This window comes from Cyclopterus lumpus, chromosome 25 (genome assembly GCF_009769545.1).
Source record: "Cyclopterus lumpus isolate fCycLum1 chromosome 25, fCycLum1.pri, whole genome shotgun sequence".
Classification (NCBI taxonomy): Eukaryota; Metazoa; Chordata; class Actinopteri; order Perciformes; family Cyclopteridae; genus Cyclopterus; species Cyclopterus lumpus.
Window position 1 is genome coordinate 4,565,489 of NC_046990.1, and position 21,000 is coordinate 4,586,488.

The following is a 21,000-nucleotide window of genomic DNA, read 5'->3' on the forward strand; positions in this document are numbered from 1 at the left end:
GAGGGACCAGAAGAAGAAGATACAGCATGTGTAGAATCTGCTGTGAGAAGAAAGCCAGGCGGCCTCACATAAAACCCTCTGAGCAAGGCAGCAGGTCATACCAGCAACTTTTCCAATGGCTGACAGTGACACAGATGACGATGATGAACTGGTGCTCTTTTACAAATAAGCCACTCATATGTACATATTTATTATTTGTCTACACTGTACATATAATTTAATATTTGTTTTCATTTTCTGAAAAATTGGTTGTGAATTGAATTGAATTAATCTATGTATAGCCCTTTTATTACGTTTATAAAAAATTGTTATGTATGTTATAATATATAAAAAAATAATAATTTGTTAATAGTTGTTTAAAAATTGTTATAACAATAAATAACCACAAAGAACTAAGAATAACATTTAATATGATTGTCTGATTTCTGTGTTAAAAACAATCTAAGAAAACACTTTAAATCTGTAGACTACTGCCTAATAGTCTTCTTATTGTCATTTGATGACAGTTGCTCATATACTGTAAGCCTAAATAAGGATATTTATTATTTTGAACAAAGCTTAAATGTTATTTCAGAAGTTTCAAAAAGTGCCCCCAATTTTTTTATAAATGCCCCTGGATTTCAAAATTGCCCCCACTGACTGAAATTTATTTTAAAATTTCCTACCCTGATTCCACGTCGCAGCTCCTCGGGCTCAACAACTTCTCTGCTACTCCGTTCATCTCAGCCATCAAGGCACTCTAACTCCTTCGTCGACCCCATCCACAGAGCCTCCCGCAGAAAGTTTGTTTACTCCTGGCCTGATCGCTCCACGCTTTCCATCCCCTCCCTCTGGTCGGCCGAGCGCATCGCTGCAGCTCGTCATCACAACAACAGTCTCCAAGAGCGAGATGGTGGCACAAAATTAGGAACTGTTACAGTTACCCCACCACCCTCTACTCTTCTTGCTGACTACACTCCCCAAACCCGGACTGATACACCTTTTATTACCTCCATTAGTTCCTACCACATACCCACTGCAACACGCTCAGTGGCATATCCCGCTGCTGCTAACCATAATAATTTGATTAGAGTTCCCCTGCAACATCCCTCACTACCTCCAATTAATATGAATCTGGCAAAAGTTTGTCTTTTAAATATCAGATCACTAAATAATAAGTCTTTTTTATGCCACAATTTTATTACTGATAACAAACTGGACTTTTTTTGTCATCACAGAAACTTGGTTATCTGAGGGAGATTGTAGTCCTCTTATAGAGGCAACCCCCCCTGATTTTACCCACCTTCATCAACCCCGGCTGTCAGGCAGGGGAGGGGGGGTTGCTATTATTCACAGAAAAGGTTTCAAATGCTCTCCCATTTCACATGGTAACTATACATTACTAGAAATTTCAGTCAGGTTTTAGAGCACTTCATAGCACAGAAACTGCCCTCCTCAAGGTAACTAATGACCTCCTTTTAGCAGCAGACAGGGGGGAGAGCGCCGGTTTAATTCTTTTAGACCTTAGTGCAGCTTTTGATACTGTAGATCACGCCATTTTAATCGATCGCCTCAAAACCTGGGTTGGCATCAAGGACACTGCACTTGGCTGGTTTTATTCTTACCTTTTAGAAAGATCATACTCGGTCACCATAGGGTAATCACTCGTCTTCTACGACTCACATTACCTGTGGTGTACCACAAGGTTCAATTTTAGGTCCACTTTTATTTTCTATCTACATGCTTCCACTCAGCCAAATCCTCCAACGACACAACATATCTTTTCATTGCTATGCAGACGACACACAGATATACCTTCCGCTGAGACCTGGTGACCCAGAGAGCCTGGCTGCTGTCTTAGATTGCCTCTCTGACGTTAACTGCTGGATGGCTCAACATTTTCTTCAGCTCAATAACTCAAAATCAGAAGTCATATTATTCAGTTCCCCAAACAATAACACCAGTCTCATCAAGAGTCAACTTGGTCCCCTGGCTGCTTATTTAAAACCTGTTGCCAGAAATGTGGGTGTAATGTTTGACTCTCAATTAAATTTTGAATCACAGATCAAAAAAATTGTCCAGTCCTGCTTCTTTCAATTAAGAATAATCTCAAAAATCAAACCCATATTGTCACGCTCAGATCTGGAAAAAGTCATTCATGCACTCATTTTCTCTCGACTACTGCAACTCCCTCCTTTCCGGCATAAATCAAAAATCCATTTCCCGCCTCCAACTAGTCCAGAATGCCGCAGCTCGGCTTCTGACTGGTTCTAACAGACGGCATCACATTGCTCCAGTCCTGGACTCTCTCCACTGGCTCCCTGTTTTAGAATTGATTTTAAGATTTTGCTGATCACTTTTAAAGGGCACCTGGTACTGGCCCCAAGCTATATCATTGAAATGTTAGCCCCATATGAGCCAGCTCGCAGCCTTAGATCCTCCGGTGGGGTCCTTCTGGCCGTTCCAAAGTCAAGTCTTAAATCAAAGGGTGACCGGGCTTTTGCCATCAGAGCCCCTCGACTTTGGACCGACCTACCTGAGGGGATAAGGCTAGCAGAATCAGTAGCTTCTTTTAAATCACTTCTTAAAACCCTTTTTTATAGAACTGCTTTTAAGTGATGTCATCCTTTTATGCAGTTTACCCTTGTTTCCCCTATTTTAGTTTGTCTGTTCTGCTTTATTTTGCATTTGTAATTTTCTATTCCTCTATTGTGTTCATTGCCTATATGGCATTGTCTCCTTTGCCTCGTGTATTTTCTGAAATGTTTACTTGTATTGATGTTATGTTTTTACCTTGCTTCTATGTAGAGCACTTTGTAAACTCTGTTTTTAAAAGGTGCTATATAAATAAACGTATTATTATTAAATGTATTATTGTAGGGGACCGAGGGCTGTCGGACCCACTGGGCGGTAGGTGAGATTGTGGGGAAGGCTGGGAATCTGTTGCCAGAGAAGGGAAACCATGGAGAGCAAGGATATTGTATTTATTTTCCAGCTGGACATTCACGTTTTGATGGGTAGGAGAGTGATGCCTCCCAATCCAGCTGCTGCAAGCACCAACCAGGGACCATGGCCTGTGATAGGATGGAGTGGAGATGATTGGGCTTTAACCTTTGCCCCAAGCCGTAGCCAGGAATCCCTATTGGACTGTGAATGGAAGAGTGGCATCAGCAGCAGGAAAGGGAGCGGTGGCATCATGCACTCAGGCACTGGTGTGAAGATGACTATGTCTATTAGCTTCTCAGCATCCTGGATCTGGTAAAGTGTGGATATTCTTCCTTCCAGCTTTGTGATTTGATCTGGGTTTAGCTAAATTGACAGTTGTTACACAGAAAGGACTTTAAAAAGCACAACTTACCAGCACAGGCCCAACAAGTGGACACCCTTTAGGCTTCAGTTTTCAGTTTGCCAATTGTAGACACCGGTAGACCCCGTAGCATTAGTTAGCTCCCATAAGTTAAGCTTAAAATATCGTCAGGCTGTCCGGTATGTTAGATGTTAGGGAACGTTCAACTTATTGACATTAGCAATTAGCCTCACTTCGTAAAGGTCTTCTATTTAAAAGCCTGCACAAAACAAAAAAAAAAATCAGACTTGTTCTTTTACAGAAGACAGCATGATATTCTACTTAAAGTGAACCAAAACCGATCTGGCCAGGTCACATCCATCTTTTACTTCAAAATACAGTAATCGAGACTCTTGCCAACTACTTGCAGTTCTGCAAATCCCAAAGCTTACTACCAACATATTCCACTCTTCATCTCAGGCTCCAGAGTAGCTACTAGATTCTGGCTCCATCGGCACTTCTATCACGTTCTCTCCTTGTCTGGCATTTCTCCCGCCCTTTACTCTGGACACTCCTTTAGGATTGGAGCTGCTACCTCTACCCTGTTTTGTTGCTGTCTCTGAGCCAGGCTGTGACAGCTCAGGCTGAACACAGCACATTCTGCACAACCCAAATGCTCAAACACTTCTGTCTTATTTGTCAGTCGAGCTGCAATCAGCCCAGTAAGCGTCAGAACTACGTTATTTGACCCCTGACCCCTTTTTTCCTTGTTTTCCAGTTCTTAAGTGAAATTCATCAATGCATGAACAGGAATTGCGTCCTAGCAGAGTAGTGTGGATCATAAAGAAAAATATATAAATTATCTCCTAAGCCCTGAAACCATGACTGCAGCTGCCTGAAAACTCTACCAAGACTGGAACATTGATTTCAGATGGTGCATTGTTTCATATTCATCATCCGATTGGTCAGATACAGTATGGTCTTCAGCAAACACTCTGAAGACTTCTGGCACAGACTTCCTTTACCAGCCTGGTCCGCAGACTGGTATATTATGTGGAGCAGTTCAGCTCGAGGAGTGACAGAAGTCATCATGAGATGCCCCAGCTTAACTGCGTGAAGGCTGTGATACGTGCTGCAATATTTACCAGGCCCTATCCTCCCTCCAGTACCCTCTTACTGATCTCTGCTAGTGGTGCCCTGACCAGAAGAAATCCACAACTGCCCTCTGAATTCCTTGAACCAGGCCTCTTGGTGGATGTAAGTCTGTGCCAAAGGATCGAGGCAACCAATAGCAAAGCGGAGGCAGCAGCTATTTCCATTAGGACAGTTTGGCAAACACTTGCTCCATGACACCCTTCCAGTTCTTACACTGAAACTCCAAAAACCCAAGATCTTTATGTCCTGGCTACCTTTGGCTTTTCCTTGTCTGCCCATTGCTCAACCTGCAAAGCACCACTCTTTACCAAGTTAATTCTTGCTGATTTCTTTTTCATAAAATCCAGACTACTACCCAGGACCATTCATCTGGTCTCTGACAAACACATTAATGTCATCAGTATCAGCTGAAACCAGAGATAGGACAATGCCCCTCTGAACATGTACTGGATCACTCAGCCCACCACCCACTTTTACCAAACAAAAAAACTTCCTTATACAACAAACCCAAAGCCGACACAAAGCCTTCTTCAAAAAGTAGGAAAAAAAACAAAACATGGTCAACCCTATCAAACGCATTCTCCTGAACTCATGATAGAATTCCAACATCAATGTTGTACAGCTTACAACTTATCAAACAAGTCTGTGGATAATTCATTCCAGAAAGTTTTGTTGGCTAGTACTTTTGAAAGAAGTGTATTGTCTGTACATTACAAGGCCACTGATTTGGAAGCATAGGACAAGTTGGTCACCGTCTCTCGCAGCCAGAAAAAAAGCCTCAAGGGTCAGATAGGTCGGGCTCAAAACAAAGACCTACAAAACACACACACACACACACGGACAGAGAGAGAGAGAGAGAGAGAGAGAGACACACACACACACACACACACACACACACACACACACAAGAAGAGACAGTAGCTACTAACTGGAGAAGCCAACCATAACCACAAAGAGGCAATGCTCTAGTCAAATACACAATAACAGTTTGCTGAGTACCCATTATACAACGACAATAGAAATAAAAAACAGTATCCTCTTTCATACGGACAATATCAGCACATTAGAGTGCTATTCAGGGAAATTAGACAAGCCTCAACAGCTTTGAGGAAGGCTGAGGCTGAGAAAGAACCATCCAGTATCAGCAGAAGCACCTTAGAGGGAGACACAACATCAGATCAGGAAGAGGAGGATCACACAGTGGTCCCAGAAGTTATAGAGCCAGACCTGAAGCCAACAACCAGTCCATCAGGCCCTGTCCTTCCAACAACCCGCAAGCTCCTCCAACAAGTAAGAAAGAGCCTGTCCCTCCTGGAGCTGGACTTCACTGAGTTCAAAGAACTTACTTTGGCCATACTATCTAAGTCTGATCCATCAGCTGAGCTCCAACCACTCAAGCAGGACAGCCATTAGGCCATCGCAGAGCTGAGAATAAAGGAGGATGCAACCAACAGGTAACTGAGCTCCAGCAGAGAGCTAGAAGAAATAAGGGAGCGACTCCAGGAGGAGAGCTATAATGTATCTCCACAAAGTTTCCACACAGGCAGCTGTCCCAATACCTACCCTCTCCCCTGATGCCAAAGACCAACTCACTCCGACAATGGCACCTCTGCCCATCCACAGCCCTTACCTTCCTCTCTTTTCTAACCCTGACACCCACAGACTTAAGCCCTATTCATTTATTGAATATACAGAAAATGACAATTACATTTTGGACACATCTAAATACAGACCCAAAAGACACACTCATTTAAAGCAGTAAAAGCCCAAGAACTGAACCCTGACAACAATCCCCTCCCGTCTGCTGATGTGTAAGGTAACCCACCAGGCTCCGATTGGCAGTGGATTCAGAACAACACAACAGAATAAAAGAAATGATGAATCAAACAAAAGATCTATATTTAGAACATTGAGAAATAAAACAAAAATCCAACGTATACTAAACTGTTATTTGACCTAAAACAGAGAATATAAATTGGCTAAATGTCTGCACTGTGTCTGAGATAGAAAACAGAGCCTGATCCTGACCAAACACAGGCTCAGTGACCACCAACTGGTGGTAGAGACAAAGATGCACTTCCTCCTCCTTCACTGTCCTTCTAGGTGAAGAACCAGCACCTATTCTGGCAGCTAAATATGTATCTGCCTGCCATAGCCTGAGGGACGCACTGTCACTAATAGATTCACAACATGAAGTAACTGTAATAAACTCTATACAATTGTAGTGTGCTGTATTGTATGGCATCTGTATAACCTGCCTATGAGACTTGTTTATTTAATATGTAATATGTGTATTCTGAAAATCTTATATTAAATCTGATATTTCTCAATTTTTTATCATTTTGGAACTTTAACTATTAATGTTCGAATCGTACAACAAAGAACAAGTGCCATTTGTTGTTTGAGCTGTGTAAGCAGGTCCGTAATAGCCAGATAATAACAATGGCGGACAGCAGTGGATTCTGCAGTACCTCCGGTAAACATATAATGCATCACTCTTCACAACCAGACACATTCTGAGGTGGATGAGTATCTGTAATGCATATGTGGATGATCTGATTGCGTAGGCTAGTGGGCTCCAACCACCGGGTCGCGGACCTATTTTAATGTCTAACAATACGAAGAGGAACCCCAGCAAATGACGTAAACATGGCCCGCGATGTTAATTTATATTATATTATTGTTCAGTGGTCCAGCACTGCATTTTTGTAACTTGCTGTGTGTGACCCCTGCAATAAGAGTCCCAAATAGTTTACTGATTAAAGTACTATCAAATTATGCAGAAGCCCAATTTGTTTTGAGAAACAGGAGGTCTTAAAAATCTACATTTGATAACATATCCATTGCAGCCACAAATTGTTCAGGATATAAAACATTTTTGTTTAAATATAATGCATTTAATACTTTACTTCTTTCTTTACAGAGCTTGTATACAAGCAATAAAGTAGGCCATGTATATGAGATATGTGTCTACAGTTAATTATGAACCCTCCTCGGGATTGTGAACGTTTAATCATGGCGTTTTGCCGGTTACACTTTTGTCTTCTTGCTTCCTCATAGTACATTTTGTTTGTACACCCTCTTGTGATTCCGAGAATAATGCAACCAACAGCGAGTTGAGCAATGTTTACTCTGAGCTGGTCGCCATCTGTGAAAGCTGGCGCTACTGTACAAAGCGCCGGGCTTCATTCTGCTTTGAACAGGGAATCATGTGGTGGCTTGGCTGTGGTAGGATAATGGAGCCCCAGCAGACCTTGGATCTACTAGAAAATGTGTACAAGCTTCAATGTTCATAAAACACAGTATATTTCTCATACTCTCATTGCTGCAGCACCTGGATTTACCCTGTCTGAAATGCTCCATTTAAGCGGCTGTTTCTTTCAAAGTTCTTCCGAAAAGCCCTGGCTCTGATAGGTCAGTGTTTTCTGATATTCAGCCAGGAAAACACTGTTAACAAGTTCAGCTCTACTACTACTGAGAATATTGCTTCTAAACCCACTGGATAACTTTAGACAAAGATTTTGCTTTTTGTTGGTTTGTATATTTGCTCATTTTGAAACAATCCGTTTGTAGACGTCATCCCTCCAATCTCACATCTGAACATTCGGAACCATCAACATTTTCAGTTGATACATTTTTTCCTTGTCACAAAAAGATAATTTGTATGTTGCTCCTTCTAAAATACTGAAAGTATGGGCTATGACCTCAATAAGTTAAAGAATGTCTTATTGTTGCTTAACAGTCTGCCACAATATGTCCCTGATAAAAAAGTAGAAAAAACAATGGGCAAATGCTATCTATTTAGTTCTGACATTTAAGAAAAACCTCATTCCCAGCCTGAATAAATCCCAAAAGTATCTCTTGAATCATTGTTAGTGATCCCTGGGAGCTCCTTATATCAGACCAGTGGAACGTGTGTGTACCTGGTAGAGTTCGATGCGCTGCTCAGACACTCGGGCCCCATGGTTTTGAAGACGGAAGATCCGAAGTTCAGCCTTCACCAGGTTGGAGGCGTTCTTTTCCATGGAAGACACATCAAATGTCAGCCGCCTGAAGTATGGGTTGAAATGTGTTGGAGAAATGACATCTACAAAAAAGGAGAGAATGGCTGATTTAGGATATTTGTGTGGATTTATCTATTGGTACCAACCATGTTTGCTTGTCGTGAAGGAGACCAAATAACGCTCAAAATGTAGGCGAGGGAATGACTGGTATACGGCCATATTCACATGGTGTCTTGACCTCAAGATATTTGAATTAAAATGGGTTCAATGAGTACGCACACATTTCCTCTTTACAGGCAGGCCCACTTTATGCTAATTCCATGCAGTTTGTGATAAAAAAAACATGCAGTTTTTATGTTTATGTGTACATTTTTCCTATTCTAAAAATGGATTCCCAGTATACAGAAATGTGACTCTTGTAGTTTAAACGAGTCCAATAATATTCAAGCTCTAACTCACACAGGCTCTGCCCTCTACTGCTCTTTACGGGTAATAAAGTGTCCTCCACTCAACGAGCATGCATTCACCAACTAGAAATTGCTAAAAACTCTGCATGATACAGCTACATGTTTCTTTGTGCTCCTTGATGAACACTGTGGTGTGCAGGGTGTCTACAGCTTGTCTTGTGACCTTTTGATCTGGGCTAGGCCATGGCTCTACCCAGTTCAGTTGCGTAATAACTGGGTTGGCTGTGGCATCCTGCAAATAACTAATTAGCAGGTCAGGATCAGTGGGGTCGGGTCAATGTTATCGCAGCAGGCCGTGCATTTGTCGGACTCCACACACTAAAGTCCAGTAAAGGGTGGGGCCTGTGTCAGTTGGAATACAGTTTACAGTATTGTAACCATGGACGATAAGACCAGACAGAGCAATCTACCAACAATGTACCAATGTTATGGTCCCCGGACAGTGGATGTGTACATATTGTAAAACCCTCTGAGGCAAATTTGTGATTTTGGGCTATACAAAATTAATTGAAGGGGGCCCTGTTGCCACTATGCTGCTTGCTGAAGAGATGGCCGATAGCGATGTGTGCTGTCTTATATACTGTGGGGTCCACACGTATTCAGGTAGGCATGTCCTGAATGAACGGCATATGCAAATTCTCAGTGGGTGATTACGTGCGCATGACTAGAGTAGTAAAGGGCTGCGCTTGTGGATATAAAACTATCGTAACCTTAGTTGTTGACGATTTCATTGTAGGACATGTTTTTAAAAACCTAATGTATAGAATGACCTGAAGAATGATCACAGCAAATGACAGCAAAATGCACTTTTGTAGTTTTTTTTTCTGGTCATGGTTAATGGACTGTACTTGTATAGCGCTTTTCTAGTCTTTCCGACCACTCAAAGTGCTTTAACACTACATTACATCATTCACCCATTCACATCCATTCATACACTGATGGTAGTCTAAGGTGCCACCTGTCCATCAGGAGTAACTAACATTCATACCCACATTTATACATCTTAGGCACAGTTACAGAAGCAATTTGGGGTGAAGTGTCTTGCCCGAGGACATATCGACATGTGCTAGCGTAGCCGTGGATCAAACCGCCGATCCTCTGATTGAAGAACGACCCTGCTCATCACTGAGCCAGTCGGCCCCATTGTATCCCAAACTTTATTAGCATAAAGTGGGCCTTCCTGTAAAGAGGAAATGTGTGCATACTCATAGAACTCATTTTCATTTAAATATCTTGAGGTCAAGGCACCCATGTGAATATGGTCGTACCAGTCATTCCCTCGTCATTTTGGCTTCTGCACACAAGTGTAATAATGGTTGGGGAAATCCTGGGCTAAAATGTTGGAGAAGTTATGTAAACAAACCCATATGTAAACACAACAGGCAATATAGTGGTCAGCAAAAATAAATGAGAATCCATATTTCCTACAAAAAGTCTAAAACTGAAACCTTTACCCCTAAATAGAATTCATACTTAGCTGAAAGGTTCTTTGTATAACTGCCAACCCAGTGGTTAAAGGGACAATACTTTACCCACTAAGCTAATGTCGATGATAAAGGCCATTTCGATAAGTTATTAATGTAAAAATGATCAAAGTAATGTTTATACAATGTGCGATAACTCAATGACTTAAAATGATCAAAGTCCTGTCTATATAACGTGCGATAAGTCCATCAGGGTAAAAATGATCAAAGTTCTGTCTATATAACATGCAATTTACAAGTATATTATTTATTTCCATAGATTAAAGACTCACTGTTATTAAACATTTAAATATCATCACTACAATTATAAATATAAGCGCCGTATACACTGTAGAAACTGTTATCTTCATGATAGAGCGCAACATGCTACATTAATCATGTATTGCATCACCTTTTGCACTCTGCACCATTGCACAATGTCAGATTTGACAATGATCCTCCTGAGCCACATTACACAATTGTTTTCATAGAAAAAGAACTCCTGAGAGTGTTCCTTTAAAGATCAGTTTGGTATTCCTACAGGCATCAGACTTTTAAAAGCCAGGTCAGTTGAACCCTGACACCCACATCTACACACACTCCTACAGTACGACAGCAGCCATTCACGGTAGCAGCAACACAATCCCCCTTAAATACTGTACTTCTGAAACCATGTGTGAAAGTGTTTGACATACGCTTCCATAGGGCCAGGGTCACACGCGCAGCATTGACAGGCACACGTGTTGCCATGTCTGACAGATGCTGCTGAACACACACAAATGTACAGCACAATACTGAAAACATGTGTGCGGTGGAGTGTTTGACAGCGTCCCACAGCACGATGAATTAGGAGGCCCGGAGGTCATACATTGATGGCTGTAACGTAAGGCAGAAGCCCAGGATTAGCAAGACACTGTGGTTTGTTTAGGGAGAGTATACAACCACAGCAACCAGCTAGACACATGGACTGGGACCAGATGACAATGGCCAACACAGAGAAAGAGAAGAGTCTTTTTGCACATTCTTTAAATATGGTTGTCTATCCATCCATCCATCCATCCATCATCACCCGCTTATCCGGGGTCGGGTCGCCGTGGCAGCAGGTTCAGCAGGCCGACCCAGGCCTCCCTCTCACCCGCAACACTTTCCAGCTCATTCTGGGGGATCCCGAGGCGTTCCAAGGCCAGCCGGGAGATATAATCCCTCCAGCGTGTCCTCGGTCTTCCCCGGGGCCTCCTACCAGTTGGACGTGCCTGGAAAACCTCTAATGGGAGGCGTCCAGGAGGCATCCTGACTAGATGCCCGAACCACCTAAGCTGACTCCTTTCGACACGAAGGAGCAGCGACTCGACTCCAAGCTCCCCCCTGATGTCCGAGCTCCTTACCCTATCTCTAAACCCTACCTGGTTTTGTCTATTGCTTTGATAATACTGTCTATGATTAACAACCGTAATGGCGATATAAATAAGTATTAAGAGACAGAGACAGTAGCCAATGGACAGAGTAAATGAGAGACATTGCTTTCAGACTGGCACAGTCACACGTTTAAAACTGCAGGTAGCATTTTCCCCATAGAATAATGAGAGATGTAAAGCCTTCCATCTTCAAAACATTCACAGAGAAAAAAAGTTGACTAGCTTAGAATATTCCTAGGTACATGAAGTTGTCTCATATTAAGGCTGTAACTCATACTGCTATCTGAACCTCTTTATTTAACAAAAATATATATACTCAGAACATGTAAGTTGTTAGAAGTCATGCATTTTCTGTATTCCCTATAGTGCAAAAAATAACTGAGGACGTTTAATAAAAATATAAGGCACAAATGCATACTGCATTATTTTTCTTGTTTGTCTGAGAGAAGGCACTCTGTTGTTCAACCAAACTACTTATACCACTGTTTTTTGTTGTATAAATATAGCTATATATGTCAAGCTGCCATGGATGAGCAGAAAGTAATCAACACAATGTCTGTTGATTATGATGATTATGAGATACGATCTGACGTTTTTAATGTGGAAACCAGTCAACCAGTTAGAGTTCCAGTCTGCTGCTTGTTGGACCAGTGGAAACCAGTCAACCAGTTAGAGCTTGAGTCTGCTTCAGTGGATTAATGACCATTTCTCCTTGATGGATGTTAGAAAGAGTAAGTTATGATGCTTCCAGCAGTGTATGCTGTATGTGTGTCAGCTAGGTAACAGGTTGACTTCGGGGGGCATGGACATGCAGCTCTCCTACATGTAATACATTCATGCTGCCAAATAAAGGCCTAAAGTGAGCAGACTTGAATCACCCTGGCAACTGGGAAGGCCATAGCATATGATTCATTTCTTTTGTCACCGTGTGTCATTTATGTCCGGGCGAGGAATTATTTTTCTTTGCTTGGTGAGAAAAAATGACATCCTCAGAGGATTTGAAGTATCTATGCAAGTGACTACACAGAAACACACTGCAGCAGAAGAATGAAGCCTCACTGTCTGCTTCAACTTCTGACTGTTTGTCCAGCCAGCTCTCAAGATTATCACAGCCACCTGTGAAATACCTCGTCTGCTGTCGTCTTTCAACATGTCTGTCTCTGGAGTCTCTGTCCCTCCATATATATCCTAATGGGGTTTGCATTTATCATCAGGCACTACGGTTTCCACCAAGAGATTTGTCCAACATTGCCCAACAACTCCTGCAGCATCTGTGTCTACGTCGTATCTGGTTTGTTAGGGCGTGTCACCACCACATTCATGAATCTCCTGGTGTTCTGTTCAGAGTAACAACAATGTACAAACCTGGCAACTCCACTATGAGGACAGTTTCATTTGTTGAGATGCTCAACCACCTTTGTCCCACCCAAGAGTTATTAGAGTTGGAGGAATCCCAAATCTTCCAAAGACCAAGAAGTATTTCTCTAGCCAATTTCCATGAGCTAACTCTGTTCAGACTCATGGGAGACTGGAGCCTATCACAACACACATTTAGCCAAAGGGCCCACCCTGAACAGGTCCCGTTCTATCCCAGAAGAAGGTGGATGGTGGACTTTACATGCAAGGTAGTGTTGGGCGGTTTGACCAAAAATCACTTTCGGCAGTTTGACCAAAAATCAGGTTCTTCTAGAGCATCTCCGGTTTCTCTTTCTTCATCCTCCATCTCTGTTTTTCTTTTCTTGAATGTGTGTAGTGACGGAGCCTCTCCCAGCTGCTATTAGACTGTAATTCTGCCAGCTCTATAATAGGTTTACATTTACAAATGTTTTGTTGTAAATGTAAACTTGTGATAAAATGTTGTCTTTAAAAGATCCAAGTGAGAAGGGTGTGCAGTTAATACGGTCCCCTCTCAACGGTCCCCCTCTTCAGCCGGCCATTTTGCAGTATGTTAGTATATGAAAATGTATATTGTCAGGCAAACATAACCTGCATACCATAGGAAACAGTGTACTGTCCAATACTAAAGCAAAGCTTCTGTAAGTTTTGAACAATAATAATTTGAATGCCAACGTTATGTATGAAGCTTCAAACATTTAGATACAGGACAACCTGTATTATGTTTGTCCTGTGTTATGTTTCTCCCTGACTGCCAACATTACCGCAATAACACGCTCCTGTAGGTACATGCTGTACAATATCAGGAGAATACGACCCCTTCTCACTCAGAGGGCGGCACAGTTTCTGGTCCAGGCTCTGATCATCTCGCGTCTAGACTATTGCAACTCCCTCCTGGCAGGTCTACCTGCTAATGCCATTGGACCTCTGCAGCTCATCCAGAATGCAGCTGCTTGACTGGTCTTTAACCTCCCGAAATTTTACCCACACTACTCCGCTCCTTCGCGTCCTTCACTGGTTACCGGTGGCCGCCCGCATCCGCTTCAAAACATTGGTACTTGCGCACCGTGCTGCAAACAGATCGGGTCCAGTCTACATCCAGGACATGGTCAAACCGTACACACCAGCTCGTTTACATCGCTCGGCTTCTGCCAATCGTCTCGTAGCTCCGTCACTGCGAGCTAAACACTCAAAGTCACGACTGTTTGCTGTCCTGGCTCCTCAATGGTGGAATGAGCTCCCCATTGACATCAGGACAGCAGAAAATCTCTACACCTTCCGTCACAAACTAAAAACATATTTTTCGACTATACCTTGAATAGGGAAGGTAGCGCCGTAGTAGCACTTTAGCAGCACTTAAATGGCTCTTACTAATAGCACATTGTAGTTTAACTTTATTGAAGAAATTGTACTTTCTCGATTCTTGAAGTTCTGAGTTTGTACTCATGGTTGAATGCACTTATTCTAAGTCGCTTTGGATAAAAGCGTAAGCTAAATGACATGTAATGTAATGTTTGCTGGACCAGAAATTTGAAGAGGTTTACTCATTTCCTACAAACCATCTTTTCACAGCAAAAGGACAAATCTTGATGAGATGAAAAGTTCAGAGCCTCCTGCTTTGTGGTATATGGTCCTGTACTAGGATATTTGTCACTTTCTGCTTTCCATACAGAACAATGGTGAAATTCCCACCCAGTAAAGGCATGTTTTTCACTCAGCCGGGCCACACGGCCTACATTCAATTTCAATTCAGTTTATTTTGTATAGCCCAATATCACAAATTTGCCTCAGAGGGCTTTACAATCTGTACACATACGACATCCCTGTCCCAGGACCTCACATTGGATCAGGAAAAACTCCCTAAAAATAACCTTTGACAGGGAAAAAAGGGAAGAAACCTTCAGGAGAGCAACAGAGGAGGATCCCTCTCCCCGGATGGACAGGAGCAATAGATGTCATGTGTACAGAATGAACAGCATTTACAAAGTTGCATAAACACATTACATGAATATGACAATGTGTACATCTACCTGACAGCACTGCTCGCAGTGTGGTGTGGCCGTTCCATGTAATCCGTTACTCCCCAGGCCTACTAGTTCATCAACACTTTCACAAGCAATTTGAAATGTCGCTAAAAGTGAAATGAAAACATCAGTGATGCAATCCACCTTAAACTACTGTTAACACGACCGGTTGTATGAATGCTATTTCCACAAGCAGATCAACAAGAACCAAAGCACATGGAGAAGCATCACAAACTATATGCGCAGCTCTATGATAGGCTTGTGAACCAAATGAACTCTAAAGCAATTCTTTAATCAAACAAGCACACATCAACATGTTGTTGGCTGTAGCTCATTAGCCAACGTTGAACAGTATGCAGTGTGAGTAGCTGAGGCAGATGAGCCAAGACCAACAATGCTCTGTCCTGTTTCGGAGAAAGTCACACTTCCAGCTCTGGAGGACCAGCTGAAGGCGAACTGTTTACACAAACTGCTCGGAGCCTCATGAATGAGTCCACTGTGCTTGAACGCAACACTGGCTGCATTGAGCAGAGACCACGCTGACACACAATCGACATCCACAAGCCCTGATGGACATTCACTAATAGAGCTCAGTACTCAGGCTGGACTGATACCTACTTTTTGAAGGCTGAACCCAATATTTTCTACTCAATAGAAAAATGCTCACTCTGCACTGAAAGACAGATTGAATGTAATTAGTTAGCAGCTCCTTTAGGTAGAATGAGACAGATACTCTGTGTAGTATGACACGTACACAATATAAATATATTAACTAGGTCTACTGACTGATGAGGGAGGAACCTCCACCACATTGGAGCTGCCCGACACTGATCTAAAAGCAAGGCCTTGACAGCCTCAGTAAGCTTCAGGCAAAAAGTGTCGCCGTTCAACGCGTTGTCCACCCATGACTAACGGCTCAAGGTGATAAGCCTGCCATCATAGCCTCCACCCAAAGCATCACAGTGCCTCTCCAAGAACTCTGTCGTTGTGATCTTCATGTAATTAATTGCACACATGGGGATAACAAAGCACACTTTCAGGCAGTCGGCCGGAAAGGCATTCATGGAGTTGCCCTAGATTGTTCACACAAAAAGCAACCGAAGTAGCCGAGAGTACGCTTGTGAGAAGTTCAAACCCTGCTCACTTTCACACCTCCACACACCCGACCACTCACTGTGTTAGGTGGGTGTAATTGTCAGAGATCGTCTGCTTTAGAAAGGTAAAGAAATTGGAATTGCAATTCTACATTTTCCTTTTTTTCCAAGGGTGGGTTCAGATGGATATCAGTCTTGTGGTGTGTATTAAGTATGGAACAGACTGTGGAAACAGTTTGTGGTTTCAGGGGGAGTTCTTGGTGTATTTTATTATTTTTTTCTTTGGACAGAGCCAGGCTAGTTGTCTCCACCTGCTTCCAGTCTTCATGCTAAGCTAGGCTAACCTTGTGGCTCTGTACTAAACACATAGACATGAGATTGATACCCATCTTTTCATCCCGATGTTGTAAAGAACATGTTGAAGTATAATTTGTAGATGCTTTACTGTTCATCGACATATTAACAGTCATATGATACGATAGGTATAGCTAGGATCGCTGAATGAGAACAGCCTACATATCTACAAATAATGCTCAGTAAACACATTTAAATCCTCACAGACAGTGCAGTAAGTAGGCTGCCAGTTGAAATACAGTTATTATTCTAGTAAAAGGAGATCTGCAGGAAAATTCCAGAGGTTGGTTGACAGTGTGGGCCATAAGCAACTGACTGCTTGACTGCCTGCAGGCAGCAGTATACAGCAGAGTCAGCCCACATTACCACTGATTTCTCCAAAGTTGACATGAAAAGGATCCACCACAACTGGCGCCGCTGTGGTCTGGCTGTGAGTGTGTTTGTGTGTGCGCATTGCTCCAGCACATTGACGGGACTAAGACAGAAGTGAAGCGAGTGATGTCATATCACCACACAAGTGTGTATATACACACAGTGGCATGGATGCTGCTCTTTCATGCAGTTCCTCCCAGAGACAAAAGTTGATGTCACATGAGAGCTGTCACACACAGCCAACACAGGGCCCCTGATTCCTGCAATCAGTCACTTCATTACTCTTTACTCCCATTAACTTAAATACCAACAGCAAAGCTCGAAAACATGTGCTATGTTAACAGTTAAAGAAGTACACAGTCTATGAGTGATTGTCCTCTGTTGGTTATCGACTGATTCAAAAGAAAGGAAGCAATGGTTAACAAATTGTTGTTGTTTTCCATTATGTCTACAGTCCTACTGTTAATATTCTTGTGTCTCCTCGTTTGAGGAGATAGAGTGTTGATTAGTGTCCTACATTTGTATTTACAGCCACCTAGTTTGTTTGGGACCTGTCATAGTAACATGTGTTGCTATGAATACCATTCAATGCGATCGCCATTGCCAGTTACTTACTGTCAACACTGTGGGTAACTGTGAAACACAAGGAGCATATGAGAATCCTGTAAACAAAGTCACAAAGCTGTGCTAAGCTTGGACCGCACATTCACATGGTTTGGCAAATGAGCTAGATTTAGCAAATAAAATTGTAAATGAAATAAAAAATAGGGAACATTGGTATATGGTTGGGATAGCTGTGTGAAGTTCTATTGGACAGAATCCTCCAGTGGGGTTTCATGTTCTAATGTGTCTAATGCAGGACTCTTTCACAGGACATTGACAGTACAATAGACAGAAATCCCTCAAGTGCAGTTTAAATAGTGCGCCGGAAGCAAACGGGGGCCCATCTGTCAGTGACCAATCTATTTCAAATAATAAAACCTAAAAGATCTTCCTGGCTGCAGCTCGCAGTAGGGAAAGCACAGTGAGGACATTTTCCTACTGAATAAGAAACTGGTGCCAATTACTTGAAGTATAAATCACTAAAATGAGACTAGCTGGTCCACCTGAAAGGTCACTTTCAGTGAGCTTGAGTCGGAGTTGTTGCAAGCTTCAGGGTTCCAAGATTACATTTGGGCTGATGCGTTCCGCTTTTTTTACTCTCCACCCGGACAGTTTACCAGCATGCAACCAAAGCCTGCTCCGACATGATCAGTTAATACAACTCAGACTACAAATCCTCTGACATTGTATTATCGTCACTTGATAAGTGAGAACTGAGTCCTGCTACTCTGTGCGGCTGCTCTGCTGCTGCTATTGTATGAAGCAGACACATTCTGTTTATACTAACAAACATTTTAGGGTGGTGGGTAATGAATGTAATCGGTGTAAGTCCGAACACCGTGTAACACTGACTACCGTGAAAAGACTTCCTCGGAATTTATAGGAAACCTGTGTGAGGATCCATCAAACACAGGCTTCCTTCCTGGGGGGAGAGGGCTGAGAGTGCTGTACTTGGCAGCTCTCCTCCTCCTCCTCCTCCCCTGGCTCTATGACTGGTGGCGTTGTCAGCAGAAACCACTGGCTTCACGGTTCTCTTCCGCTCTGCAATGACAGAGTTAGTACCACTCTGAGTGCCGGACCTCTGCCTAATCTGTCATGACGACATCTTTTCCATATGAAATGCAATGTAAAAACAGCATTAGGCTGCACAAAACCCATTCTTAAATATTCGCTAACTTGGGTCATTTCTAAAAAATAGAATTACATTACATTAAACTATTCATCCTTCCGGATATGTTCTGGGAAGACATCATAGGACTGGAGCAGCTCAGTATAACTAGGTTTGGACCCAGAAGCACGACTCACAGATCCGGTTTAGTTCAAAGTTCAGTTGAACTGGTGGTCTGAACAGATAAGAGAAGGAACACTCATCCAGTTAGGTATCAGGCAAAGGGTCAGAGGTCAGGCAGACAGATGTGAAGGCTGGAACGCTACGTAGCAAGCACATTCCAAGAACTGGCAGAGAATGAATGAAATGGGCTTATATAGAGATATATTCTTCCAAGAACTGGCAGAGAATGATCTATATCAGCCCATTTCATTCATTCTCTGCCAGTTCTTGGAATGTGTGTGTGTGTGTGATGATGTGGTTAAGTGGTTATTTAATTACGTCAACTTAGTGGTTTAACTAGTGTACTGCTTGTAGTTCAAAGCAGTATAACTTTTTTAATCGGAATGCGTCTATAACTTTAATTTTGCTACACTTGATGACCGTTTCATAAACACTCACTTCAGCTTAAATGTACAGATTTCCCCCGAAAGATCTCTAAGGTTTCTTAAGAAAATTACAACAGGGTCTGTGTCACATCCCGTATTATTGTTGCTGGTTAAAGCAAAATGCATGCTGGGATACTACCCCAAGTTCACAAACACAAGTCTGTTCGCAAAGGATCCTGGTTAAAATGGGCAGAGCAAGAACACTTCCAGCTATTTGGTTTTATATTTTAAATACCTTCCCAAAGCCTGGAAAAGGCCTGTCATGTCAATGTAATCTGAGCCTAGTGGGAGAAACTCCGTGAGCATGTGCAGAGGGTCCTATAATGCGAAAACATTTCCGGAAGCTCGGAAACGTTTGTGTGCTCTCATTGGAGATGAGATGAAGTGTGATAAGGTTTTACTTTCAAAGTATATTGTTGAAACATCTCGCCCTCTAAATTTGATCTGAATGCATTATTTCAGCTAGTTGTGGTTATGCACGGAATGTCTCAAGGTCATTGTTGATTCAGCAGGTTTGAGGCACCGGGGTCAGCCCTCCCCACCAGCAGTCCCCTGACCTCAGCTACAGGCTGCAGCTGATCAAACTGTTTTTTCCACACCGAGCTCAATGGTTTCTCAAGCTTCAGCTGCAGCTGGACTAGACTTAACAGGCAAACTTCACACACTGTCAGGGAGTAGGAGGTTGCAACATGAAAGGGTCATTATAGGCTTGGCTGGAGCGGAGCAGGACACCTGCAGTAGTTAAACATCTGACCTGGAGCACAGGAAAAAACAGTTTGAGCTAAAACCGTTTATTTTGAAGTCGGCTTGTGAGGATTCAGGCAGCCTCGATACTCCATTTCAGCTCAGGCTTATTACCATTTGCAATTTCAGTTTCCAACCTTCTGTTCTCTCTCATGACCTGAACAGGTGGCAGCCATATTATTCAGCTCTATCCATGAGAGGAACAATAACAGATTCAAAGTGTGGGAATACATAAATGAAAACATTTGCTGTGAAATAATTACGCTGTGATCCCAAGCTGTTAGGAATTCAGCTGTGACTGCATTTCCAGATGTACTGGCATGAAGTAATCCACATGCGTCTCTTCAGCACTGGCACCCACATAATCATCATCATCTCTTTCTCCACACACACACACACACACACACGGTGATATTATTAGGTCTTTTGTGTCATACTTTTTAAATTTCAGTTACCATAGAGATCTTTACTGCAAACATGTAGATTTAATAAAACATAACATTACGTTAACATTAGAGTTTATGAGGAAATATTTCTGTTTGTGTAAATTCCCCAGAAGTCAGATTTATTACCGGATGCAACTGTTTAGTACCTCAGAATCACTTTTACCATTTGAGAATGGAAACAGGGACTAAATATTGGTCTGCAGGATTGCAATGCTGGGACTGACTTAAGGGAAAACTATTTGACCTACTTCTGAGTATTTCTCACTTCTGTAAGGCATGCACAGGGGAAGAGCAGGATAGAAGAGAGTAATAAGTTAATTTATAGTGAAAAATCACAAATATGAAAGAAGATAATTATAAAATCAGACGTCCTGTAATCTGGAGGTCCATGTGTGCGATAAGGATGTGCTGCTTCATGGGGAGATTTGGAGGCAGTAGCAGTTTGGAGTCAGACCTGGACAGAATCAACCTTGGAACCATGTG

The 21,000-nt window shown here is 42.4% G+C and overlaps 1 protein-coding gene across 1 annotated transcript in view; it reads right to left on the minus strand.

Annotated features, from left to right (window-relative positions):
- The window catches only part of tgfb2 (transforming growth factor, beta 2), a 62,717-nt gene that overhangs the window by 14,610 nt on the left and 27,107 nt on the right, over positions 1–21,000 (minus strand). Inside the window, 1 exon segment of the mRNA XM_034529166.1 lies at positions 8,344–8,507. Coding sequence (XP_034385057.1) covers positions 8,344–8,507 — 164 coding nt within the window.